This window comes from Heterocephalus glaber, unplaced genomic scaffold (genome assembly GCF_053883595.1).
Source record: "Heterocephalus glaber isolate CG9 unplaced genomic scaffold, H.glaber_assembly_v1.0 deba00001572, whole genome shotgun sequence".
Lineage (NCBI taxonomy): Eukaryota > Metazoa > Chordata > Mammalia > Rodentia > Bathyergidae > Heterocephalus > Heterocephalus glaber.
In genome coordinates this window covers 13,174,265-13,202,261 of record NW_028258357.1, presented here as the reverse complement: position 1 = coordinate 13,202,261, position 27,997 = coordinate 13,174,265, and the positions used below count along the sequence as shown (strand labels likewise).

At 46.8% G+C, this 27,997-nt stretch overlaps 1 protein-coding gene across 14 annotated transcripts in view; it reads left to right on the top strand.

The window, feature by feature from the left end:
- Positions 1-27,997, top strand: part of Tmcc3 (transmembrane and coiled-coil domain family 3) — a 216,354-nt gene that overhangs the window by 178,494 nt on the left and 9,863 nt on the right. For 10 of the 14 annotated variants that reach the window (XM_013072291.3, XM_087192597.1, XM_087192599.1 and 7 more), the window contains one exon: positions 26,776-27,692. In XM_013072291.3, coding sequence (XP_012927745.1) covers positions 26,791-27,692 — 902 coding nt within the window. In that variant the 5' untranslated portion in view covers positions 26,776-26,790. Of the gene's footprint in view, positions 1-3,753; positions 3,943-24,927; positions 25,158-26,775; positions 27,693-27,997 lie in introns of those variants that run through there. The other 4 variants (XM_004844953.4, XM_087192602.1, XM_004844951.3 and 1 more) reach the window with 3 other exon arrangements.

Here is a 27,997-nt window from a genome sequence, read left to right as displayed (position 1 = left end):
TGTCTCAGTCGCCTGTTGCTCGGACTGTGTGTGTCTCCTCGGTGTCTGAGGAATAACGACTGCAGACCTGCAGCCAGGTCTCGGTGGGGACATTGCTGGCTTCGTGGCCAATGTCTTCTGATCTGGCCCTCTGTCTCTTCATTTTGTGCCCTATTGCCAGCAGGCTGGACGAGGATTTTGTAGACATGAAGACAGTTTATTTAAGGCTGGAAAATTCAAGTTCGTTCAGAGCAGGGAAGAATTGGAAGAGAGCTTGGGTATGTGTGCCGGGGAGGTGTCAGAATCGTTGAGGTTGGTTAAAAAGGGTAGACGGGTGTACTGTGACTTTAACAGGAGCCGCCCAGAGGGCAGCAAGAACCGCAGGCTAGGGCCGCAAACATGAGGAGGGCAAAGTACTTGTTCCACCTCTGTGCTTAGGGACTCGTCATCCTGGCCGCGTCACATGTGGGATAAGGAAAGTCCCACGGACCGTTAGCTCTGCGCTGAATTATTGTCTGTATCTAATCAACATAGTTAAATGGGCCAAGAATTATGGCGCTTCAAGGTAGTTGTCAATAATTTCAAGTAAGAAGCTAGGTTGATTTCTTTTTTTTTTTTTTTTTCTTAGATATATATGGCTAAGTACCGCACAAGGAGGACATAGGTATCCTGAACTGGGATATAGGGGAAAGACTGTGACCAGGGGAAGCTACCAAGAAAGGATCAGAACGAATGTGGCAATGAATGTATTTTAGCAAGAAAGTTGGAGATGAAATAAATTATCCAGTGGCTAAGATATATTCAGACTATTAAAGTAGCCATAAAAATCGGTAAGACAAGTTGGAGCCCAAGTTTGAAGAGAAAAGCAGAAGAGAAATGACCAAGCTCAGCTACGTGGAATTGAATTATGAATGCCGCTAATGGTCAGTCTAGCTCTTTAATCTTATTATAGAAGTGCTTGACGTATGATGGGGATTCGTCTTGATAAATTAATTTACCCTAAGTTGAAATTATCCTGAATTGAAAATACATTTGATATACCTGCCCTACCGCGGATCACAGCTCAGCAGCGCGGTGCACCATGGAGTCCTCGCAGCTTCCCCTCGTGATTTGTCCGACTAGGAGGTGCAGCCCTGCCACCACCCAGTGGGTCCCCAGAGAGGACGGCACTGCATTTCACTAACCAGGGAAAGATCCTGATTTGAGTACTGTTTCTGCTCTGAGTGTCACTGTCACACTATGGGGAAATTGAAAAAATTTTAAATCAGACTCTCATAAGTCAAGGACCATCCTTAGTTTTTAAATGTTTTAAGAGTTATAAACAAAATGAGCCTAACCAAAAATAAAGCACATATTTCTTATATATAAAGTATACTATTGACTTAACATTTTGTTTGAGGCAAAACCCATTTGCTAGCATTTATTATTTAACATTATTTTAGAACCTTCCTTGAACCGAGCCAGAGGCTAGAGGTCATGGAATATTGGCATCTGTAAGTGCTCTTCCTCTTCAATATTACAGTGTAGTTCTATACACAGTAAACTTCTCTGGCTCTAACAAGGCTTTATTACACTGACGGAATTCTCTCTCATTTCCACACCTCTTTTCCCTTTTGTCCCCCACCATACCACCAATACAGAGTTAAATCAATACCACTGAAACCACCTTGTGATTTTGAGATCTTTGCACTAGTTATTTAATGTCAAGAGCAGGAAACTAACTCCTGGTCCCCTGGACCCTTCTGACCTGCATTTTTATATGACTTGTGGCATTTCAAATATTTGAGAACCTGTGATATGAGAAAGGTCAAAAGGGATTTAAAGACAAATGACAGACAGCAAGGAAGCTTGTAATCTGCCATGTAGGTTAAAAACTCTGACTATAATCCAAAGCCATATGTGATCTCAAAAGGGCAAGAGGACAGTATTAAACATCTTCCGACTGCCATGACTTAAATCTCATGAGGAATCTTAGATAAAGCCAGAATCTCAGAAAGGTTAATTGACTTGCCTGTAGCCATGCAGCTACCGAGAGTCAGGGCCAGGACCTGACCAGGTCTGGGCTGACCCTACACCCGTGCCTGTCCCCTGAGTCAGATGCCAGGCACTGCTGCTGCTGGCTCATGGGCTCTTCCTTCGGCCGCTTGCTCTCTTACAGTAACACCTGTCAGAACATCCATGCCTTGGGCTCCCAGGAACCTCAAGTTCATCCTGTCCTGAATCCTTCTCTAAACTCTTCTTGCCTATTGTTATGGTTTCCTCTTGCCTGTTGTTATGGTTTGGGTCTGCATGTCTCCCAAAGCCTCATGTGGTGTCTGAATCTAGAGTGTGTGATTACTAAACCAGTACATGATGGGTTTGGCACTGCCCCAATCCCAGGAGCCTAGAGAGAGTATAAAAGGGGCAGAAAGCAGCTGCTAAGGTCCCTTGCTTGCTTTGCTGACTTCTGACCACCAGGAACTGCTTCTCTTCTGTGATGTCCTCTGCCGTGCCACCCTGCCTTGGAGCCAGCCAGTTATGGACTGAAACCTCTACACACTGTGAGCCAAATAAACGCCTTACCCCTCTAACTTTGGGTGCTGGGTATTTTGTCTCAGCATCGAGAGAAAGTAGCTAACACTCTTGTCTTGTGAATGGTCTTCTGGCCTCCGGGAGTAATGGGACAGAAGTAGGGTTTTGCTTGGCTCCCCACCCTTACCCACCTTCGGCAGGTGCTAAGTCCTGTTGGATTCTGTCTCCTCCTACACCTCGGGCCTGACCTCTCGAAACTACCCTGAGGCCTCCACCCGCTCTGGCCCAGGGTTGGGGCCGCAGAATCCAGGCTGCTCCCTGGGAATACATCTTCCCTGTGGATCCCACAGATTGCAGGCTGCCACGTGGCCTCTCACATGAAATCCTAACATCCAGTGGCGTTTAACTGGAATGCTCCAAGTCTGATCCCTGCCTGGCAGCCGACTTTGAATGCAGGTTCGTTACCCTGAGCTACACCTCCAGCTTTTAAATTTTGAGACAGGGTATCATTAAGTTGCCCTGGCTGGACTCGAACCTGTGATCCTCCTACATCAGCTCCCAGGATGCTGGGGCTACAGGCGTGTGTCACCACACCTGACTTATCCCAGTTCTTCTGCCATCCTTGCCTTGCGCCCTATCGTCCCAATCCGTAGCAGACCTGTGGCTTATTCAGAAGTCACTTTACCTGGGACACCACCTGCCAGGTCTCTCTTTCCCTGTGCTTCAGAAAGAAAGGACCTGTGTCCGCTCTGCCTTGGCAGAGTGGTTGCTCCCTCAGCACCAGGGGCGCCTGTCCCCGCACTTGCCAATGGCTGTCATTGTTCCCCCTTCCCTGGCCACTAGACCAGGAGGGGACTATGCCCATCGCCATGTGCCTGTCACCAGAGGCACCCGGAGCATCTGTCTCATGAAAGGATCAACAGGGGATGAGTCTCCCGACTCTGCCCACCGCCCGTGCGCCACTGCCCTGCTTGGCTTCGACCGCGTCCCTGCTCAGTCTGCCTGCCTTTGTACCCAGTTTCCTGAGCGCAGTCCAGTGCTTTGGATGTGCTGTGCCCGGCTTGGGCTTGCTGAGTGGAACCCTTTTCCTCGTGGGTAACTGAGGGGTCCAGGGAGTTGTGTGATGTGCAGGACTCCGTTTGGCTCAGCCTCCCCCCAAAGATGTAGACCGTGCCTGGCCCCCGCTGGCAGCACAAAGAGCCATTTATGCGGCATATGCTGAGTACAGCACGTTACCACTGGCCCTCATGTGGGGCCCAGCACAGGGCGTGGAGTTTCTCCGAGACAAACACGGGAATACCCGTGTGAGCAGGATCTCCAAAGTCCAGGCTGAGTCATTGCTAGGTGTCGTTCAGATACCAGCCTGCCTGTCTGGCACACTCGGCTGCTGCCCAGGCAGGAAGGTGAGCTGGCTGCCAGTCCTGGTCTGGTCTGATCTGTTGTGTGGCTTTGGTAAGTCTTCACCACCCTCCTGCTTCAGCCAGAGCCTGTAAATACACACTGTAGAGCTTCGTGGTGATTAATGTCCTGTGAGATGCTCGAAAGAAATACGGATTATTTTTGTCTTAATAGTTGTCTTTGTGCTTGCCCGAATCCCTCCCTAATTTCTCAGTGGGCTTTTTAGGTATTTAAACTGCCCAAGCTAATGAACTGCTAAGCTCTTTTATTGTTTGGTCTTGAAAAATGTAGATCCAGTGTGAGTGATTTAAGAGCTAGGCAAATATGTGAGCTCGAATGTGCTGGCTACTTGCTGGAAAGAAGCCAGTTCGCCTCCCATTTTCCTCTGTAAAGTCACCCCAGCCCTGGCAGGCTCTGAGTCAAAGTCTAACTTGGGGCATCTGATCTCTCCACAAGTGGGCATCCTCTAGTTCCCCCTTCTGGAAACTGGAGCCCCCACAAACCTGACTGTGTGACTCTCAGCCACCACGGGGAAGGAAGAAAGAGGCCTGGTGGGTGCCCAGCTCTGGGTAGGGAGAGGTGTTTGCTGGAATCCTCTGAATCAGGGCTCCCCGGCCATTCCAGGATCCCCACAGAGGGATGTGGGGCTCCCGCAGGGGTGAGGGTTCCATTTCATGTGAGTTCTGCGCCCCAGGCACTGTTGATCTCATGGGAAATCTGTCTTCAACCTGCGGCTCTGTATGTGTCTATGTCAAGCAAGACTTCGGAATATTGTTGCAAAGTAAATGTAATCTTTCATTCCCTAGACATTAGGAGTGTTTGAATCCACTTAACTGAGGACTTTTTTTTTTCCCAGTCAGTTCTGTACAAAGGTTTGCTGAGAGTGTCGCGAAGGTGAGTGTATCATTGATAACTGTCTCCAGTCTTTAAACCAGATTAACAGGGGTTGGGGAGGGGGAATCAGGTTAGAGGAACTGATCACTGGCATCTTGGAGGTTAGACTTTTGTTATTCCTAAGAAAAATCAGACGGGGCAGTTGTTGCAACAGCAGAGCATCCTGTAGCCTCTTTGCCCTGTGAATAGAACAGCTCGCAGGGCTGGACACACATGCTTTCAGTGAGAATTGAAAGGGGAAATTGCGCTGCTTGTAAAACAACTTTGCCTACTTCTGTGCCATGCTGATCATAAGCCGCGGACTGGGGCCGCTGGTGGGCAGGGCATGCTGGAGGAGCCCAGGCCGAGGTGTTGGCCAGCCTCCTCTTCCTCTCCTGTTCATCCCCTCCAGCGAGCTGAGAGCTGGGGGCCAGTGGGGGCTCGTTTCGTGGCCCCAGGGAAGCATAGGGCTTTCTCCCAACTGCCGCCTCCACATTCTTGGTGTGGTCCTGGTGAGGATGAGGATCCAGAAAGACTGGACCCTTTGTAGGCGTGGCCTGAGGGCCTTTGAGCCCAGACCGTAATTTAGATTTTAACATTATTACCTGAAGAGTTAAGAATAGAGCCAGAGGTAGAGCAATAGGGTTGAAAGTTGTTACTCCTACAACACATTTAGTTTATTTTACTATGTAATTTATTCCATAGTTTTTATTTTTAAATGCCTATAATTTATTAAATATTACACAGAGAAAATATTCCATTAATAGGGAGGAAAACAGCAACCACCATGAAACATCCCTGTGCAGTGACGGAGTGTGAGGTGCTGGCCTTGACCCTGTCACCCCTTCCTGGCTGGGTGTCCCTCCTCACGCGGCTTCTCCTGCACCCCCAAGGGGCCATCCATCTGTCTTAAGAGTCATGTTAATCACTGCCTTTTTCTCTGTCGCCACCCACGTGTTTATACCTAAGCCTCCATTTGAGCTTCATAAAGTGGAATTTATTCTGAATGTGTTCTTCTTTAACTTGCTTCTTTTATCCATTTAAATTCTTGTAGCTCTGATTCATGTCACTCACTGTACAAACACATTATATATTTGTGTGTGTGTGTGCACGCATGTACGTTTGTGTTTACCACCATTTCTCCATCGGCCTTTAGGTTGTGGGTTGTTTTGTTGTTTTCTTTTGTGAACAATGATTCTGTGAATATTTTTAATATACTTTTCTAACAGGAATAGGATTTCTGGGTCTCTAGAACCTGTGGATGTTCAAATGCTAAACTATAATAAAAATCAGTTAAATGTAAACATTTCAGATATATCTTATAATTTGCTTTTAGTATTGTTTCATTTTAAAATAAATCCTAGAACCACCAAAAAAAAAATTTTTTCGTGAAAGTAATCCTGTTCTGTTGGCTTGAGAGAAACTAATTTCAACCTTGAGGATGTGGCTTTATTGCTTTCTGTAATTACTGTTACAGAAGCTGTTTTTGAAAGGCAAAACCAAACACTGACACCTAGAAATCAAATGAAACTGGCCAGCCCTCACGAACTCTGTGAACAGGCTCCTGACGCTCCTGAGCCTCCAGGGCCAGCTGCCCTGTGCCTGCGTCCATCACACCCGGGATGTGCTCTGAGGCACATGCTCTGGACAGTGCTGCATTAGGGGGTTCTGGCCCCGTCTGAGCAGCACGATGTGAGCTTACACACGCCCGGGTCGAGCTGCTGCCACACCTCGGCTGTAGGTGCAGCCCATTGCTCCAGCTATAAACCCGGATAGTGCCATGCCACACTAAACATCAGAGGTGGTTGTACATTTGTGTGCCTGCACAAATGGACACACGGAAAAGGTACAGTGAAAATACCTATAAATGACACAGAATGGTGCACTGCTTAGCGTGTGGGCTGTGACTGTAGCTCACAGGACCTGTCCATGGCTGCAGGCTGTGTAAACGCTGCACGCTTATACCGCATGAAACATTTAAAATTCCTGCTTCAGTAAGAAGTTAACCTTGGCTTAATGTCACTTTTTTACTTTATACATTTTTTAAACTTTCTGGCTTTTGTTATAACAGTTTAAAAGGCAAACATTGTGTAGCTGTACAGAAATATTTTATTTCCTTATTCTAGAAGGAATTTTGTTTTAGTTTTCAAACATCATTTGTTAGAAATGAAGACACAGCCACACCTAGTGGCCTAGGCCCACATGGGGTCAGGACCATCAGTCTTCCACTTCCACGAGGTCATCGAGGACAGTAACACGCAGGGGACTGTCACCTCCTGTGTTTAGAGTGCCTTCTGAACCTGAACGCCCCGCCTGGGACTGCTTTACAGTCAGCTCACTTTCTTAATAAGTAGGAGTATGTGTTAAAATATCTATAGGTGCAGTAAATGTGTGAACCAGTAGCATGGTCCTGTGTTATGTTCAAGTGTTAGGTTCTGCTCTCAGTGTAGGTACTCCCCTTGCGTATGACCAGTGACATAGCAGCACGTGTGTCTACACCAGCATCAAATCAAAGCCCAAGAAATGCATCGTGCTGTGATGTGGGCGCAGGACGATGTCACTTGGTGATGGGAACTTTTCAGCTCTGTTATAATCTTACGGGACTCCTGCATGCACATAGCCCGTCGTCACGGACAGAAGCGTCACTGTGCAGCGTGTGTGTGTGTGTGTGTGTGTGTGTGTCTGCAGCTGTCCCACAGTGCCCTGGAGTCCTGCTATATGGGTGTCACCGGTGAGGAGTCAGAGTGGGAACTTCTCTGCCCACACAGTCAAGTCAAGGCTGTACGCCCTGGGAGAGGTGGTGTTTTGGTTGCACTGGTACTTTCAGGAGTTGGTGTTTTGTGAAGAGCTATGTAAGAGAGATTCAATGTTACTGTACCGAGTTTTTCATGATTTTTTTTTTTTTTACTTGAAAACTTGTATTCATGACATGAAAACCCCAGGTTCTATAAAACATCTTTAGAAGGAAAAAACAAAAAGAAAGCAAAAAACATCTTTAGGACTACCTTTTAAGATATGGTTTCGTTCCTTGGGAAATTGGGTTGAAGAGCCTTTTCCAGGAGGGAGTTACTCTTCTAAAAGTAATCACTTAACCATATCATTGTTAGTTTGTATCTATAAAAGTTCCTGCTATCCTGGAGGCCAGTTATTTTATTATTGTTAGTAAAATCATAGCCACTTAGAGGAGTCGAGAAAGCATCTGCATGCATGAATGAAATTTTGCAAATGTTTGGATCTTAGCCTCGCTCTGAGGTTGCAGGTGTATGCTTGTCAAAAGTATGAAAATAAGGGGCCTGGGGATTTAGCTCAGTGGTCCCACTGCCTGCTTCACAAGTGCAAGGTCCCAAGTTCAATCCCAGGTACCAAAAAATGAAAAGGTGAATAAAAAACAAGCTCTGTCAAAAAGAACATGGGGGCAGGGATTTAGCTCAGTGACACCGTGCCTGCCTTGCAAGCGCAAAGTACCGGAAAAAAAAAAAAAAAAAAGAACATGAAACAAAAAGTTTTTCTGGCTGGGCATGGTGGCACCTACCTGTGATCTCAGCTGCTCAGGAGTCTGAGGCAGGATGATTGCAAGTTCGAGGCCAGCCTGGGCAGTTCAGCAAGATGCTGTCTCAAAATTTAAATAGGGCATGGGCCTGGGGATTTAGCTCAGTGGTTTCACTGCCTGCTGTGCAAGTGCAAGGACCCGAATTCAATCCCCGGTACCAAAACAAAAAAAAAAACCCAAAATTTAAATAGGGCAGAGAGGATGTAGGCTTGTGGTAGAATTCTTACCTCACCTGCATAGGGCCTGCACCACACACACACACACACACACACACACACAAATACACAAATCTCTGTTCCCAGACTCCCAATCCTGTTCCCCACAGGTAACTACCATCCACAATGCTTACTTATCCTTGTAGAAATGTCCATATAAATACAGTACACTTACATATGTCTAGGACCCCCTCCCCCCCCAAAGCACAAGTGAGTGTGCACTATACACACAGCTCTGCATCTTCCAGCAGTTTGGCTTAGAGAGCTTCCCACAGTGGCCCATTCACTTGCACTTCTGTTTTAGTGGCCGCACCATGCTCCAATGTGCTGGAATTGGTTAAAGTGGTGCTCTATTGATGGATGCCCCTGGTAGTGACAGCAGTAGTGCTGACACACTGTCGTGTTAGGAGCAGCAAAGAAAATTGGAGACAGCCAGAAGGCTTGTAAATACATGGTCTCCAATTCTGCTCTGTAAATCTCTTGATAGTGCTTGTTCTGCCTTTTTAGGATGTTTTGAGAACTACGTGGAAGTTCGAAAAGGATAGATTTATTTTTTCTTCCTCTCCCTTCTTTCCTTATGATGGCAGAAAAGAAGATAGAATTTAACAAAAATCTAAGGAAGAGGAATGTATTTAGGACTTAGTGGCTAAAGACTCACAGGCTCCAGTTCTCTTGTCTTCTGCCCCTAGGCAGACATCGAATGGCAACTGGATTCTTCATTGCAACCTCACTGGCAAACCTTTCTCACACTATTCCATCTATTTGGGTGTGGAGGGTTTCCTGGCATGTTTGCAGACATAGTGGGTTTCCCATCTGCACACTGTTCTCCTCCACTTTCTACCTGGCGACCACACCTGTTTTGGCAGCTGCGGCTGGGACCCTTCAGCATCCTGCTCCCCCAGCCTCTCCTGCAGCTGGGGCTGGACATGTGAGTCAGCCCGGCCAAAAGGACCCAAGGGGAAATCTGCCGAGAAGCTTCTGGAGAACATTTTCCTCCCTAATAAAATATAAAAGAAGAGAGGCATCCTTGTCTATGGATTTGGGATTGTCCACCTTTGAGTCCCAGAACTCTAGTAGTTCTTCTGCCTCCCTGAGAGAATAAGATGTCCCCAAAATAGTGAAGTTTTTGAAAAAACTGGAAAGTTCTTGGATCTCTTAATATTTTTCAGCCTCCAAATTAGTCCTGTCCTCTGACCTTCATTTACAAGACCGTAAATACCCTTACTGTTGAATCTTCTTTTATTCAGTTCCTGAAATTATCCTACCTATCAGGCATTGTGCCCATAGGAAATAATACCAAAGCAGGAAAATGACTCACTCAGGAGGACAATTAAAGGCCTGTTCTGTTCAAGAGACAATGTGAGGCTCTGAGGCTGCCAAAAAATAAAAATAATACGAGGCAGTCAAGGGTTGAGCCGCAAGGATTCTGCATAAGAATAATTATTAGATTGGGGGTGATCAGAATTGATTTTATGTGGAAAAGGTTAAATTAAGCCAGAAATCCAAGGAACCCTAAAGATTTGGTAAATAGAGTTGGGAAGGGCGTTCCAGGAAGCCTGTGGCTTTGGGAAGAACAGAGGTGGTGGAATTAGACCTGGGCTCAGACTCTGGCTTGCCACCTCCTACTTCGCAACTTGATCAGGTTCCTTAATTTCTTTGATTCACTAAGCAAATTGCATAACCGAGCAAACTGTAGCAAACATCTGTCGTGCTAATGGAAATCACAGGTACCCAGAAGATGGTAGCCGGGAAGGAGAGAAAGATCCAGGCACAGGGGAGAGCATAGCAGAGACCTGGGCATGCTGTGCTTGCCTGGAACAAGGCCTCCTGATCAAGCCACTTGGTCCAGACAAGAGGGCAAGGTTGGCCCAAGACATGGAGGACCTTGACTTCCAGCTTCGGGAATTTCAGCCTCATTCTGTAGACAGCGTGTGTGTGACCCCTGTAATGAGTCCTGGAAACTGAATGGCCGTCAGTCATACTCAGAACAGGTCTGCAACACTTTGAGAGAATCAGAATGTAGGTTGGGGCAAGAAGAGTTGGAAAGATTTATTGAAATTTTTGATGAAAGATGCTGTATCATTGGAAATTAATGATCAGATCCAAATCTGCTTCCCATTTAATTCTTGCCTAATTACACCTGTCACTTTCCTGTTTATAGTTTAGTTCCTTCGACGAATTTGCCCCTTAATGGAATAAACATCCCCTTGCCTCCGATTACATGTGATTGAACACTTGGAGTCAGTCAGCATGAAGTACGTATTCACTGATTGTTGACCACATACTTATCCAGGATGAAAAGCAATCAAGCAAAGTCTTTCTGACACAGCGATTGTGATATTCACAGGTGTCTTTACAGTGGCTTTTAATAATAAAACAATCATAACATTTAAGGCAATGAATGACCTCAGAGGAATCGAAGTACAGAAATCAAAAATTTCAGTTCATTGAGTTCAGAGTAATATCTTGGGCTGAATGAGGTTTCATGATGTTCTCAGTTGGTGAATCTCGAACAGATGGTCCTTAACATTTTGAAATGCTGAATAAGGTAGGTGGACTGAATCGAACTAATGAAATGTACCACATTGTGGATACTGTGAGGAAGGTAACAGCCCTTGGATTCAAGTTCATCAGCTTTCTCAAGGCAAAAAGAAAGGCAAAGAGAAAATCCCATCACTCATATCTTAGAGAACTAGGCACGAATAAAGTCTCTTAATAAAGGCTGTTTGCCCTTTGGGCATACAGTGAGTGTTTTCCAGTGGTATTTCTGCACACAGGCAGCTCTGTAACAAGCTCAGAGCAGGTGACCCTGTCACAGAGTCCTCGCGGTCTTGGGAGAGTTCGGGCTGTGTGCCAGGTACAGACCCATGGCTGCGTCTGTTGCAGATCCCAGGGAAGAGAAAAAAGGCATCTGGCATCATAAGTTTCCCCATCTGCCTTCTACCACCCAGCCCCACACCCATCTTTTTTCCTTTTATTAATATAATCTAGATTTTTTTCAGGCACAATTAGAGTCATAGACGAGTGTAAGTGGTGATCAGAATATACAACGAAGGTTTACATTTTTAAAATACAATTTATTATACTAAAAAACGTGTCACCATTAATTCCCCTCAGAAGATTCCCCCTCACTTCAGACACACTTACCCCATTGTTCTTGATACTTTCTGAAGCAGTTCTGGAAGTCCTCTTTCGTGAGTATCTTTATGAAATATTTAAAAATACTGCAGGGAACGCTGCTGCTGAGCGCCATCAAATGGAAAGGCAGGCTTTTGAAAACATTGCGCACTGTCCTCATCCACCTTATTCACTGATGGGGCACTGCATGACTTCTAGCTTTTCCCCCAAGTCAAAATGCCCAGGAAAGGCAAACATTTGAAATGATTCAGTACCTTGAGGCAGACATGACAGACCAACTAGACATGAAAGAGAACTTGCTGAACTGCTTCAGAAAGTGGCAAGAATTATGGGATAAGTGTGTTCGAAGCAAGAAGTATTTTGAGGGAGATCAATAGCAGTGTGTCTTCCACTGTAATAAATTTTTAAACATTCACCGTATTTTTCAGTCACGCCTCATAGACAGATGCACTGTGGTGTTTCTTGCAATCAGAATAGTCTAGTCCAAGACCTCTTCTGTAACTTTGGCATGGACTGAGAATATGATGTGGAGCATACATTAAGGGTCTTCTCTCTCCTGTCCTTAAGTAAGACAATGACCTGTGCCCCACCACAAAGTGATCCTTACTCCTGCCTTTTCTTTCATCCTTGATGAAAAGTTTGCCCTTTATAATTTCTCTCCCCCACCCCCCAATCCCCGTGAAAAGCACCAAGGCTGTGATGGTAATTGGAGTTTGTTTAGTAGTTTGGGTACCCCTAGGAGAATAGTGAGTGCAGACTGCATTAACTGCCAGCCATGCATTTATGAGGCAGAATACCTGATTTTGCCTCAAGTGATAGATGATATTCTTTACGTAAGAACTCAGCTCTAATTTGAAATGATTCTGTGTTTGTGTTTCTTCAGTACTGGGCCCAGACAGAGGCCCGAGTAGTGTTGGTGTGCAGCGGAGTGCAGGGTGCAGTCATATACTGACCGAATGGTATGAATGCCTCAAGGAATACATCATCATCATCATTGTATACAGCACGTGAACCAAATAAAATCTGAGTGCAGTATAGTCGAGGCTCTGTATTTTCATAAAATTAATAAGAATTTAAATGTTCTGAGACCAGGCACGCTAGTGCATGCCTGTAGCATCAGGAGATTCACAAATTCAAGGCAAGCCTGGGCAACTTGGCAAACCCCTAACTCTAAAAAAAAAAAAAGCCCAGGGCCGGGGATTTAGCTCAGTGGTTCTGGCGCCTGCCACGCAAGCACAAGGTCCCAAGTTCGATCTCCAGTACCAAAAAAAAAAAGCCTAGCATGTTGGATTCCAGCTACTTGGGAGGCGGAGGCAGGAGGATTACAAATTTGAAGCCACCCTAGGCAACTTAGACCCTGTATCAAGAAAGGGAGGCGGGGCTGGGGATGTAGCTCAGTGATAGAAGCCTTGCCTGACATGTGAGGAGACCCTGGGTTCAGTTCCCAATACTGACTGCAGTGATAATTTCCACAGTCTATATTTGAGATAGGATTTTATCACTTCTTTTTCCTCTTTCTTTCTGATGTTCTGATGTCTCTCTTTGTCAATATTTTATTTTCGTGATTAGTATCGAGACTAGCAAGGCCGATGGAGCCTGCCACAGGCTGTGCCGCGGAGCCCCTAGCATCTCTCCTGTAGACACACTTGCCCAGCAGGTGTCTGCCTCGTCCCTCAGTCATGCCCTGACTTGAAGCGGCCCATTTAGTCTTTCTCAATCTTAGACACCCCAAGCAACTTTTCGACTCCTAAACACTCTACTCCTCACCTCTGCAGACATACTCTTCTCCCTGCTAGGCTCTCTCGGCTGGTTTTTAAGTCCACGCCTCCAGGCCCAACTCAGATACCTGCTTCCAGGAACCCTTCTGGCTGATTTGCTCTCTTCGCTCCCATGCTACTTACCACAGTTTGCTGTGTGCAGTTGGACGTCTCCCTGCCCAAGCAGAGCACTCCCGGGGTTGGGAGCACCACACTTCTCTTTCTGACCCCAGTACTTTTAGTACACTGCCTGGCTCACAAAAGATGCCTGGGACCTTTTTCAAGTGAAAATTCTGTATTTGGTGGACCTGGTTTGGAAGCTAAATTAATCAGTTCTGCTAGCTGTCATAAATCAATTTGGTCTAAGTCAGTCCCCCCAAATTGTATGCTGTATGCTTTTAGTTACATTCATCATCTTGAGAAGCACAGGCTTTGTAACTATTATGTAATGAAACAAGACATAGCCCTCTGCATTGTAGGATTTTGCTGTATTTCACAGAACTTTAAATTAAATACATTTGTGTCTGAAGCTGATACATTTATACCACCAGTGTTAGTGCCAGATTTCCATTCCTTTTCATGTCTGCTTTTGTGTTCTGATACGGAAACAAATATTTATGAGCTAATGTTGTAAAAGTTTTGGAAACTCAAGATATTAAAGAGCTGACAAAATGCAGTACAAATTGACAAGCTAATGAAATTAAAGTTCTTTTCCTGTTAGAATTGAATAGTACTGTGTTAAATATTCATTGAGTACTTGCATTGTTATCGGTGCTGTAAAGTAGTAATTTTGACAGCTCCTGCATTTTCGTGACCTAAGATTTTTTATGTTATGTTTTACTTTTTTGAGACATAGCTTATAGTATAGTATGTACATCCTGCAAGCACAGGTGAATGCTTTCTTGCCTACCATCTGGAACAAGTCAGTGCCCAGTGCCCCACGGCACCATCTTCTGGTAAATTGTTCTCCCTGCCCCTGCTCCCCGCCACAATTAACCACTTTCCTGGCCTGAGTCTCCGTCTTCGTACAGCTTGTACATTTTTGTGTGTAGTTTCTTTCCTTAAGCATTTTATACATGAGCATCACCTATGTTGTGTTAGTAATTGCTTGTTCCTTTTATTTGCCGCATGTGGTTTTAAACTACCAGTTGCATAATTTTCGTTTTGGTTAGATTCCCTGTGAGGAAGGGCACATACTCAGTTTATGTTAGTTGGTATGTGCTGATAATTTTGTTTAGGAAGAAGGCTATTGGGATTTTGTGTGGGGCTGCCAGCTGCACATACCCAGTACTGACAATGTGGAGGGTAAAGGCTGCAAGGACGTCACAGGAGAAAGTTAACTGGAATACAGATTGCTGGTCCGGCTGGGTCAGTTGTCTTCCTGCAGTCACTGTGCTACATTACAACCCAAACCTGATCCTATGGATGATGCTGGTCAACAGGAACACAGTCTTGGAAATTTAGAAATTTAGAAAATCCAACATCTTGCCTTACCTGGCAAGAATTTCAGTTATCTAGAAAGTTCATTCACCCACCTGGAGCGCTTCCTCCTTAGTATCAGTTAAACGAGATATTACTGATTCTGTTTGTGGATCCTACTCTTTTATTAAGACCATACACTAAAGGAGAAGGAAGGGGAAAGTTTAACCAATGTGCAGGTTTACTGCAGCATTTTTGGCTTCAGGGTATTGGCCTGAACTCCTGATGTTCCCAGATGTAGTCCTTCTAAAGCTCTGATAAAACTGAAAGGATTACTCGCAGGATGTGAAGTCTTACGGTAAAGTCCGATTCTGTGATCTCTGCAAGTAAAACACTAGTCCTTAATCTAAACTCCTAATGAGTCAGAGAAGCTTTCATAGAAAGGATTTGCAGGGAAGATAATGTACTCACAGCAATGGAAAACGAAGTATTTTATTTACTCACCGGCCAGGGAGTAACCACGGAACATTCTTCAGAATGCTAGAATCTCCTTAGTAGACAGAAATGAGTGACATTTTTTCTGATATAAAGCACTGTTTTTCAAATGACTGAAATCCGTGTTCATAAAATACACTTAATGAGCCAGGCATGGGGGCACATGCCTGTAATCTCAGCACTCAAGAGGCTGAGGCAGGAGGATTGCTGTGAGTTTGAGGCCAGCCTCAGCTACGTACATAGTGAGTTCAGAGTCAACCTGAACTACATGGCCAGACCCTGTCTCAAAAAAACTGGAGGGCTGGGGATTTAGCTTGGTGGTTCTGCTGCCTGCCTCGCAAGCACAAGGACCTGAGTTTGATCCTCAACACCAAAAAAAAAAAAAAAAAAAACCTGGAACAAAACCACCATTTCATGAGTAGCAAATATCATTTTATATTTTTATATGGAAAAGCAGAAGGAACAACACAGCAGGCATTCTTCTACCTTATCCAGATTCAGCAATAAAAACTTTCATTTTGGGGTGTGTGGGTGTGGTGTGTGTGTGTGTTTCAGAGTGGAGTATGTGCAGACATCATCATAGCACTTTGTTTCTGATAGTGTCTGCAAATAAAGACATTTTCTGCATAATAAAATTAACACACCCAATTATATATTCCTAATATGCAGTTGTTAAAAATAAAGTTACATTGCATGTAGTCAAGATAAGTATTATTGTATAAAACTTGTGTTTCAATTATGTGTGTGCACATATGTATGTCCACATGCATGTACATGTTGGTAAATATGTATTTCTTGCTGTGGGTCTCATCCTGCATTTGGAATGTGTTGCTTTGTAGCATGGAGAAATTGGTTTTATGAATAGGTATTTGCTGCTTAGAGATACTGCCAGTTTTGTGTTACGTGTTGTGTGGCACCTTAAAAAGTGATGTTTTCAGTAACCGGTAAAAAAAAAAAATCCAACAAGAGCTTTCTGAACAAGTGGAGTCCCACTCAGCCACATAAATAAGAGCCGGAATGGCTCAGGAAGAAGTGCTTCAGAGAAACTTCATGGAAAAGTGCTTGGAGAATGGGTAGGACTTGGATAAGAGGCCTTGGGAATGCCGTGTCCAGGAGGGAAGGATGGGAGTATTGAGATTTAAAAAGAAAGACATACAAAAATGTGTTCAGTGTACCACAGAGCTAAGATTTGTTTGGTGGGTGGCGAGGGCAGGAGGGAGACACTGGAGAGCCGGGTAAGAAAAATCCTCCAGGGCTTAGTTCTACCCTAACTAAAGAACGAATCATGCGTACCCAGAGCAGTGCTGTTGCGATTAGAAGTGGAATGGAATGGCTTCCTCGGCAGTTTATTGAAGGAGGGAAACATTGACAGCAACAGAACCTGGTTAAACTCTGCCTTTTGTGTAGGGAGGTGGGAAATGAGGGGCGAGCGTCCCAGGTGAGGTGGCTGGACCTGAAGATGAGGCAGGGCCAATCTGGAGAGAAATTACTGACAAAGATAGCAGAATTTAGTGACAGCTTTGAATAAGAGGTGGAGGGAAAACCCTGGGGAAAGTATCATTGATCCCTAAAGTTGTGGGAGTAAGTATAACCCAGTCCTAAACCCGAAGATGTGAGCTGTAAAAACAGGCTCCCCTGCCATAATGCTAGTACTCTCAAGAAGTAGTTTAAGGAAGCTTTTTTAGGGGACGTAGAATGTTATAATGATTGGCAAGCTTTTCTAATGCAGTTTTCCTTAAAGACTTGGAGGTAGAAAGCATTAGAAATCTGTCTTTTGGATCTTCATTCAGAATCTTACATTTACTGAAAATAGAAGCTATAGAAAATAGTCTTTTTTACATAGATGACTAATGGTACTTGTAAAAACATAAGGGTCAGATACTGAGATTTTAAATTTTAGTCATTTAAGGTAGTCTATCTTTTTAAAAGTTAAATCACTCAAAATTAGGTAAATATAAACACTGTCTTAGGTTTGCAGGTGTGGGAGCACCTTTTAAAAATCACCTTTACTGTTCAGGCTCACTGAGGCCCATCCTTAAGGGACTGTGTGGGGCCAAGTGTGGGACCTGCTTGTCCTTGTCTCCCCTTCTTTCTGCGTCAAGATGCGTACGTGGCAGATTCCCTGAGTGGTGGAACTTGGCTCTGGACTCCCTGCAGTTTTCCGCCTCTATGGGAGCCTTAGATTTAGCTTACTATACTTAATCCGTATAAGGTCCAGTTCTGAGCACTTCACAAAGCTGCTTCACGTAATCCCTCCAGGCAGTCACTCCACGATGTGGCTCACAGCTGCCCTCATCTTGCAGGTGAAGAAATGAAAGCATGGAGGAAATGACTCACCCAAGGTAATCACTTAACACGGCAGGGCTGGCATCAGAACCTGGGCCGTCTGGCTCTGAGAGGTGGCCTTGTCCTGTAGCTTGAACCACCCCAGTAGCTGACCTCCATTTAGGACGTGTGGCTGTGGAATCCCAAGAAACCTGAGCTGCCCTGGCAGGCTGTCCCCTGTTTTGGAAGTACAGTCAACCCAAATGTAGATGGGTCGTGAAATAGTGTTTCTTAAAAACCACAGTTCCCTTATTTCTTTGTGGTTTCTTTTCTCCCGGATTATAGAGCAGTAGATTCCTAGAGCGCACCTCTCCGCCTGAAATACGACTCTTTGTACCTTTAATCTGCTGTGGTGGCAGTGGGAGAAAGAAGTCTCCTCCTATCTGCATCTTGATATCAGAGCATTTAATGACCAGAACCTGCTAGAGCTTGGTCCAGGAGAGGGAGTTTATGTACAGTGTGGCGTGTGCAGAGTAAGATTAGCGGTTAAAACAGATGCAACCTCCATTTTTCATTATGCATGATATCTTGGGATCTAAGCTGGTTTTTTTCCCTTCCTTCTCAGAGTCAGATTGAAAATATCTGCAGTGATTGTCTCGTGTCCCCGAGGACTAAGGTTTCCCCATCACACATATTTTTCACCCTTACGGTGGTTAATGGTAACAATTCTTTAAACAATGAAAATGTGTAGCTTGTGAGGGCCGTGGGGAGCATGTCTGTGTCTGCTCAGTGGTTTGGCGTTTACAGTAGGCGCTCAGCAAAGGGTAAGTGATTGGGGCCAGGGAGAGCTGGTTGGAATCAGGGATCTGTTAGCTGGTAACTCCACCCAAGTCTAACTTTTCCCATCTGTGAAACGCAAATAATAATTCCAATCTCAGCTTCTTGGAAGGAAAAATAAAATAATGTATGTGAATCATGTAGAAGGTTATTGGGTACTTATAAATTCTTCATGATTGTGGTTTTCTTTATTTTTAATAAATTTGAGATCTCTTACCCTAACCCTCTCCTCTTAGGCCAGTCTTCTGCAGGCCTGCCTTTCCTTTCAGTAAGTCATTGCCTTCTTGGACTTAGAGGAGAAAGGAACACCTACATTTTTGAGCTCACAATCTATTAAATTATGATTTCCTAAGGGACACGAGCCTACACTTGATAACCATTTTTATTGACAGATAGTAATTATACATCTTCAGGGTGTACAGGGTGATGTTTTAGAACATATTATGTAATGATCAACCAAGAATACCAAGTTATCCATCATCTGAAGCAGTTATCATTTCTTTGTGATGATCACAGTCATAATCTTCTCTTCCAGCTATTTTTAATTATAGGATACAATTTGCTGATTATAATCACCCTGTGTAATAAAACATCAAAGCGTGTTCCTCCCATCCGGCTGTGACAGTTTACCTGTTCAACAGTCTTCCCCCATTCCCTCCCCTCCTTGGCTTCTGGTAGCCCCTCTTCTGGTTTCTGGTTCTGCGAGCTCAGCTTCGTGTTTAGAGTTCCACAGAGGAGCAAAACCGTGTGGTACCCATCTGCCATGCCTGGCTTCTCTTCCTTAACACTTCAGTCTCCAGGTTCGTTCCTGTTGGTGCAACACTTGATTATCTTGCTAGTGGAGTAGGCAGAATTTTTCAGTTAATGCAATACACAATTGTTTGTGTATGCCATTCACAAATAATGGATTGAATTAAAACACATGTATTTGTGGGCTCTCGTAATGGCTAATGTACCTACAGGAGAAATGTCACTTAAGACAGGAAGAAAGGGATCACACCTGCATGGTGTTCTTTGTGGATCTTAATTTTTTTTTTTTTTTTGTACTGAGGATTGAAGTCAAGACCTTACCACTGGGTTACATGCTCCAGCTGCGCGTACGCGTGCTTGCACACACACCCACACACCCACACACACACCCCTTGATTTTTTCAGACTGTGTCTGGCTGGGTTCTAACTTGTGATTCTCCTGCTTCAGCCTCCCAGAGTGCTGGGATTCCAAGCATTCACCTTTTGTGGATCTTAATACTTACCATTCGGTAACTGATCAGTTACGTTCTACTTGGGGTAGAGGAGAGCCATGAGGTGTACCGATTTTAAGGATATTTGACCTCTCACATGCATCCAAAGCTGCACACAGTTCCCTGTCCAGTCTGTCTTGAAATCTGCACACAGCTGAGCGAATGTAAACAGGGACAACAGGCTGCCCCAGTTGGCTGTTTGTCAGCCTCTGATTCATTCTGCAAGCACTGAGGCCCCATTGAGGAAGCTGTGTGGTGCACACAGGTGGCATTTGAGAGGATCTCTCTTCAAGGAAGCTTCCGAACAGGGCAGCAAAGCCTACGAGAATGTTTCACCCTAGCAGAGTAAACCCCGGGAAGGGGGCAGTGCAGATTTGGAGCAAAGCTCTCAGAAGAAGCTATCAGTCGACACCGGGCAAGGCTTCCTGGAGGAACCCGTGTTAGCCCTGGGCCCTGCAAGGTACCTGGCAGGAGGCCTGGGAGGGTGCAGTGGGCCAAGGACTTCGAACGTGAGGGGAGGGCCTGTGGATTTTCATCGCCAAAGCTGTCCCTGGCTACCCTTCAAGGGCTGTTTTAAAAATCTAACCTTTCCCCCCTTTAATTTAATATATGGTAGTAAATCTTTACCAGGTCCTAATTTCATAAGGAATTAGCTTATATGAATTGAAAGTGTGAATTATAAGGCATTTTGAAGAAATGAGTATTTTCCAGCACACATAACTCCAAGCAGATCACCACTGTCACATGGTGGAGACTCAGTGAGAAGGTAATTATTTCTAATGACAGTACCAGTGTTTGTCAGTGCCTGAGGATGCTCAAGGAATGTCTTTTTGCCAACCTTAAACCTGGCCTCCTCCCTCACACTGTGGATTTGCTGTCAGGAAAGGACCAGGGCCGGGCTGGAGAAAGGAACGGATTGTCCAGGCCTGGTTCCGAATGCCCTGTAACTCCAGAGCAGCCAGCTTGTACTTTATCTGCAGGAGGAAGTGTGACTGTGGCCGCCCAGGGTTTCCTTTGTGATTGATGCCTGGAGAGGGAGAGGGAGAGGGCCGGGCAGAAACTGTAGGGGAAACCGCTGACGCTGATGGAAGTCGGAAGTCGGAAGTCGCTGGGCATAGTGCCCCGCTTCAGGGTTCAGACCTGAGCCATCAGAGGAAATGTTCCTCGTCCAGACACATTAGCGCAAACACTGGACCAGGGCACTTTACTAATAAAATGTCCTTTTGGATGCTATGTGAAGCTCCTGCAGATTGTGCCTTTCCAGGGTGCAGGGACAGCCAGGCCTGCTTCTTCTGAGACAGACACGGAGACGGACGTGGAGCCTCCTGGGCAGCGTCCTCGAGGATGTACTGCCGTCTCTATTAGCAGAGCACAGGAGGGGCCTCCTCAAGCTTCGAGGTTCCTTCGCCACTACATGGTGGCTCCGTTAGCGGGAAGTCCAAGCGCTGGGTGCTAGTGTACTGAGCCTCCCCGGGGCTGTGTCCACTGTCCAGCTGGTCATTTTGCAAGTGTGCAACAAGAAAGCAAGAGGGACAGTTACGGCCTTGCATCGGTGGCCCAGGGACGAGTGACAGAAGGCTTCTGCCCTTCTGGTGGAGCAGACACAGCACCGTTTATATCCTCCAGGGCCAGGCTGAGCAGAACCCACCTCCCCAGCTCCTGGCCCCACGCAACCAGGGCTCGCTTACCAGACCTCACTTACCAGACCCTCACTTGCTCGGCCCTTAGGCACGGCTTCCTTCTCCTGGGGTCCCTTATCTCGTCTGCCTTTTACCTTCTGCTTGTGCCTCACTGTCTGTCTTCACAGAGATGATAAACGTTTCGCATTATTAAAAGCAGCTTTGAACCCTTGTAAAATCACTGGGCCTAAATCAGTGTTGCAGTTTTAGAAAAACAGCTCAAGAACAGTGGCCTTTACAGACCCTCTCCAGCCAGACACTGAGTGGCTATGGGAAGTGTCACTGGGCTCTGGGTGGGGGACAGCAGAGGTGCCATGAGCTGGGGCAGCCTGAGGCACAATTTCTGCTTAAATCAGGCCCTCGGTGGCCGTGTTAGGGATGTGGCAAGATGGCTTCCCTCACGGTCAGCCTTTCGTGTTTCATAAATCCCAACTGAGCTCCAGCCCAACTGCAAATTCCCCGGGGGCATCAGGAGACATAGCTGTCCTCTCCAAGCCTCGTGTTCTCGTGAGAGAGGCCTGGTGTGGCAAATACACGGTCACCTATAAAGTCCTTAGCATAGCGCCTGCCTCATCCTAAAGCACTCAGTCCTGGTGAGTGAGGCTGGATTTCCACCCTGGCTCTGCCCTGCGCTAGCTGTGTGTCCCTGGGCCATTTACCTAACTTCTCTGTGCCTGGTTTTCTCCTTTGTAAAATAGTCCCGAGGCAGCACCTACGCAGAGAGCAGTTAAGATGCCGCACCTGTCACTAACGTGACAGTCTTCCTTGGAGCAGGCTCGTCCTCCAGGTCTTAGGAGCCAGGGGACAATGCCAGACAGCAGAGAGGAACAGGAAAAGGTGTCAGTGATCGTGGCAGGTTCAGCACCCGCGGCCCATGTGTGAATCCCCCTCCCTGAGCCTCTCTGTGTCACACTCAGGCCTCCTTCCTGCAGGCCCAGGGTCATCATATTGGCCGCAGGACCAAGCAGGCAGCTGCCATCTGTGCCATCACCCAGAGCCTCGGCCCCTGCCCCTCTTAGTCCATTTTCTCACAAAATACCTGAGGCCCAGTAACTCATAGAGCTTCATTTGGCTCATGATTCTAGGACCTGGGAGGATTAAATAGCATGGCGGAAAAGCCGAAAGGGAACCTGCTTGTTGTGTGCAGAAGGGGGCTGGGAGTGTGGGGCGGCCTTGCTCTACACCAACCTGCTCTTGAGGAAACTGATCCGCTCTGGTGAGACCAGCCTTAATCCTGCCCTGGGGGCGGCGCCCCAGTAACCTAAGCGCCTTCTGATAGGCCACGCCTCTTAAAGGTTCCACCCACCGCTGCAGCCTCACAAACCTTTAGGGGCCAGTCCACATCCAGGCCATTGCAGGGCCCACGGGAGCCCCGGCACCTTTTCAGTCCTGTGGCCTGGGGCTTCGGTGCTGTCTCTGCCTTGGGCTCTGCCCTTTCTGTTCGTTCCCGGGGAGGCTGGAGGGTGACGCCGAAGTGTGCCGCGACACTCCCTTGGGAGTCTGTGTGTTCGCTGCAGAGACGACTTGGGGTCTGTTTTGACGTCTGTCCGGGACTGGGCTTTTCCTCCGCCTTTGTTCCAGAACATTGAAGTGACAGGGGAAACATCTCTGATCCTGATAGGAAAACGCAGTCAGGAAGGCCACTCTGCCGGGGTGCTGCTGCTCTGCTTGCATCCAGGGTGATTCTGGGAGGAGGCTAGCGTCATTGAAGAACGAAAATCTTTCTTGCCAAAACAGTAATGCATTTTTTTTTAATTAGAAACTATAAAAGCATAAGAAAGAAAGACCTCTTCTAACCTCAGGGTGCAAACATAACCATTGTTAACACTCTGCAGGTTGTTTTCCTTTTGTACAAACAGGTACATTTTAAAAATGAAATTCATCTAACAATAGCAAACATTTGTTGAAGCCATTCTGTGCGTCAGGAGGTCCTGCAGCACTTTCCATGCCTTGTCTCCTTTATTCCTCACAAGGACTCATGGAAGAATCGTTATGTCCATTTTCAGAAGAGGAAACCAGGCCACAGAGAAAAAAAGCAGCTGGGAAGGGGGTATCATGGTGGAAGCCGAAGCAGTCTGTCTCCGGAGAACCCATGGTCCTGACTGTTGCAGTACTGTCAGACAGTAAGAGGGCTGGCATTACACAGTATTCTGAATCGCCGGGTCCATCTCCATATTCTATAGATTAGGGTACAGAAGCCCACAGATGCAACTCGGTTTCCCCAAGGATGTGTGGCTTGTGCCCCAGTGAACCCGCCTCCTGGAGCTCGTGGTCCACGGGTGCACTAACCCCGGGTGATCGTGAGCCTTCGTCATCCCAGGTCCTGACACTGAAGCCAGCCACCCCATCCCTCGCAGGAGTCAGGTCAGAGCAGGTCCAGGTTAAACGGGGCACAGAGGACTCACATCTTTCTGCCTAGCTCAGACCCATCCTTTCGGTCTGTGCTCGGGATTTATTGACACTCAGCAGTATTTATACTAGTTCTCAGTTATCCTCATAGTGGGCACCCTACCAAAGAGTTCTGACTTTAGACCCCAGTCGGGTGATTTTCCCTGAGACTGATCGATCTGGGTCTCTGGCTGCCACTCCTCCCCAACCTGGACTCTTAAGGCCCCACCATGAGTGGTTACAGCTGTGCAGTGAGGGAAGCAGGCCGTCCCTCCGTGCAAGAACACTGCTGTGTGTGCGAGGCTGTCTGCACTGCTGTTCACCACGCCAAGACGCCCTGCTTGGACAGCTGCCTGGTTCGGGAGAGTTCAGGGAGGCCGCACAGATGGCACTTCCTTCTGAGCTTGGTGATGTGTGCATAAAAACCTTGCTCTCCTCAGACATGATAGGGGAATTCTCAACAGAGAATGTCAAACAGTTGCTTTATAATTTAATCTCTTCCATGGCTCCTGAACAAGAACAAGCTTGTATGGACTCACAAACAGGGTTTCTTGAACAGCGGCAGGGGCATGTGTACAGCAGGTAAATCTGAGCTGCAAGGCTGGAAGCCAGGAGGTGGCATGATGTACTTGTGAATGAAAGGGGGACCAAGGGTAGCTCCCAGCTTCTTTAACTGGATGTCTTCAGTTTGTAAGAATTCCTTGCATTTTATGCTCCTTTACATGTACTTTTTTCTGAGTGTAAATTATATTTCAAGTTTAAACACCCTTATTTGTATCTGTATAACTTGTTACATATTAATGCTCAGAAAAATCTTAGTTTAGTTGAATCCATTTGAAATGACGCAGCTGGGTGTGGTGGCACATGCCTGTAATCCCAGCACTCGGGAGGCTGAGGCAGGAGGATCACCATGAGTTTGAAGCCAGCCTGGCCTACATAGTTCAAAGCCAGCCTGAACTGAATAGTGAAACCCTGTCTTAAACTCCACCCCATCCCACCCCCCAAAAAAGAAATGATGTTAAATTTATTTTGTAGGTACTGGGAGACTTTCTCTTGGGATATTTCCGGCAGAACATCTGAGGTCGTTTTTTGATCCTGTTAAATGACTTCGGTGTGGACTCCTTGGCACAGAGACTGATGTCTCTGTAGTTGATTGACAACCTCCTGTGGACATGGGAAATGTGGCATCACAGTGGGGTAGAGCTGTGACATCATCCTTCCCCTGCTTCACTGCACTGGGGGTTCAGATCCACACATGAGTGATGAGGTGGCAGGTAGTGTCACAAGCAAAAGGCAGAGCAACAAGGAGGCTTCCAGAAAGGAGGAAGATTCACTGGAACTAGGAAGAGCTTCGTGGAGGAAGGGACATTTGATTGTGTTTCAAAGAATGTGTAGGATTCGATGAGAAGTAGGTGAGTGGCAGATGTCACAAGCGTGATTCCTGTGGGGAGACACCTGTTCTGGGACATCGGGTGCTTTGGTCCCAGGAGACAAATGTCTCCTTCAGGTGCGAGCCCTCTGCAGTGGCCTGGCCGCTCTTGCGTTTGGGAGGTAAAGGAAGCTTCTGAAGAGTGGTCGGATCTGACCTCTCCAGTAAAATTAAATTTCCAGGGCTGGGAATTTAGCTGAGTGGTGCTGCTGCCCGCCCCCCAAGCACAAGGACCAGAGCTCGATCCCCAGTTCCAAAAAAAAAATTTCCAGCCTTACTGATTGTAGTTACCAGTAAGTATCCTGTGTGCGCCGAGTAACATTTTCTGTGTTTCATGCAGTCTTTCCTGGGTCCACCATAAGCCACAGCTACATAGCTTCCGTGAGCTTCACCAGGCCATCGCTGTAGGGCCTGACGATGACCCTGAGCCTTCTTTATCCCCACACTCATCCTTCCCTCTTGACCAAGCACAGACTCACTTCCGCCATCCCATCTCCATGCATTCTGAGTTCTGGGCTTACAGTGGTGGGGCATTTATTTCCTCCCAGCCTTTCCTGTGTCATGCTCTTCTGCCAGATAAAGCAGCCAGTTCTCTCCCTCATGGCAGAGTGGGAAGAGGGCCCAAGAAATAATTTTTGTAAGTCATGTAGGAGGCCCGACCCTGTGACCTGGGATCATGTCCTGCCTTGTTACTGGGCCTCCCTTCTGTGGGATGAAGCATCGGGCGGGATTTATCATGTGGCAGTGTTAATGCTCATTGTTGGAAACGGGTCACTGCAACACTGTGAGGTCCAGTAAGTCAATCCCTTGCTAACTTCGTGCTATCAGCCTATGAGTCTGTTAGAAAAAGAGATAATGTGTACTGAATATTGTCTTGCCTCCCGTTCAGTCTCTGTGGCAACCCTATATCAAGGCACTATTCTAATCAGAGGGCTGCAAACTGGACAGCTGCAGTGCTTCACTTTAGGGCCTGTGAATCATTGTTTGGAAAGTGTGTGCAAGCACTGCGAAGACCCAAAGGACAGGAAGAGTAGAGCGTCCTGAGGTGGGGAGGGAGGATGTGGACTCAGGCCCTGGCTCTTTAGCACTCAGTACCTACCTGTTTAGAGATGGAATGCCCTCTTCGCCCACCATGCTCGTGAGATCAGAGCTGTGCCTGGATCCCCCGAAGCTGGCACATGCTGTGGCCTTTCCTCTGGGCACACTCTGCTCCGTGCTGCCGTGGCCCCTGGCTGAGAAAGCTATTTCATGTGGCCTTATTATTATCATTGTTTTTCTTTTCTTTTTTAAATCACTGTGGTTGTGGTTTGGAGTTGTCTCCATGTCTAGACAGCATTGTTGTGTTATTCAACTATTAAAATTAATCATGCACCCTATTACTGTGTCACATCTGTTTAATGATTCCATTATGAAAATAATCTTATTGTGTTGATGGCTATGCCTGCTGGGACTTTATCCCTTCCCTCTCCCCCTTCCCCTCTCCCTCCCTCTCTCCCTTCTCGGGGTTTGAAAATCTGGAACTAAAAGCGCATGTGCCGGGTGTCACAGTGGTTGTGCGTTTGGCTCCAGATGTTAAAGTGCTTCTTTCCGGTCCCTTTCAGGTAGAACGTCATGACATGAATACCTTAAGCCTGCCCCTGAACATCCGCCGAGGAGGGTCGGACACCAACCTCAACTTCGATGTGCCCGATGGCGTCCTGGACTTCCACAAGGTGAGACTCACCGCAGACAGCCTGAGACAAAAAATTTTAAAGGTGACAGAGCAGATAAAAATCGAGCAGACCTCCCGAGATGGGAACGTGGCCGAGTATCTGAAGCTCGTCAGCAGTGCGGACAAGCAGCAGGCCGGGCGCATCAAGCAGGTGTTTGAGAAGAAAAACCAGAAGTCCGCGCACTCCATCCTCCAGCTGCAGAAGAAACTCGAGCAGTATCACAGGAAGCTGCGGGAGATCGAGCAGAATGGAGCCTCCCGGGGCGCCAAGGACATGGCCAGAGACAACCTGAAGGACATCCAGCACTCTCTGAAAGATGCCCAGGTGAAGTCGCGGACTGCCCCCCACGGCCTGGAGAGCAGCAAGTCGGGCATGCCAGGGGTCTCCCTCACACCTCCCGTGTTTGTTTTCAACAAGTCCAGAGAGTTTGCCAACTTGATCCGGAATAAGTTCGGCAGCGCTGACAACATCGCTCACTTGAAAAACTCCTTAGAGGAGTTCAGACCCGAGGCGAGTGCCAGGCCCTACGGGGGCAGCGCCACCATTGTGAACAAGCCCAAGTACGGCAGCGATGACGAGTGTTCGAGCGGCACATCGGGCTCGGGCGACAGCAACGGGAACCAGTCCTTTGGGGCTGGCGGGACTGGCCCGCTGGGCGGCCAAGGGAAGCTGGCCATGATTCTGGAGGAGCTGCGGGAGATCAAGGACACCCAGGCCCAGCTGGCGGAGGACATCGAGGCGCTGAAGGTGCAGTTCAAGAGAGAATATGGTTTCATTTCTCAGACCCTGCAGGAGGAGAGATACAGGTGTGTCAGAGAATTCTGTTGCCTGAGACAGTAGCTGCTGTGAGATTGTTTGCTGGGAAGTATGTGCTAATGATTGCATTTGCAGTAAGTACGGATGTAGATCAAAAGGCATTTAGGGGTCAGTAGTTCTTTCCATCCTTCATAATTTCTTAAATTATTACAGGGGCGTATAGCTGACAATTAGAGAAAGACATTATACACACAAGTCTCCTAAAACATCACCGCAGGCTGACTCACGTGTGAGTTAAGTTGCTGGTTTGGTGGACCCTCTTACAGTCTCCTTACACTGACTCAGAGGTCTATAT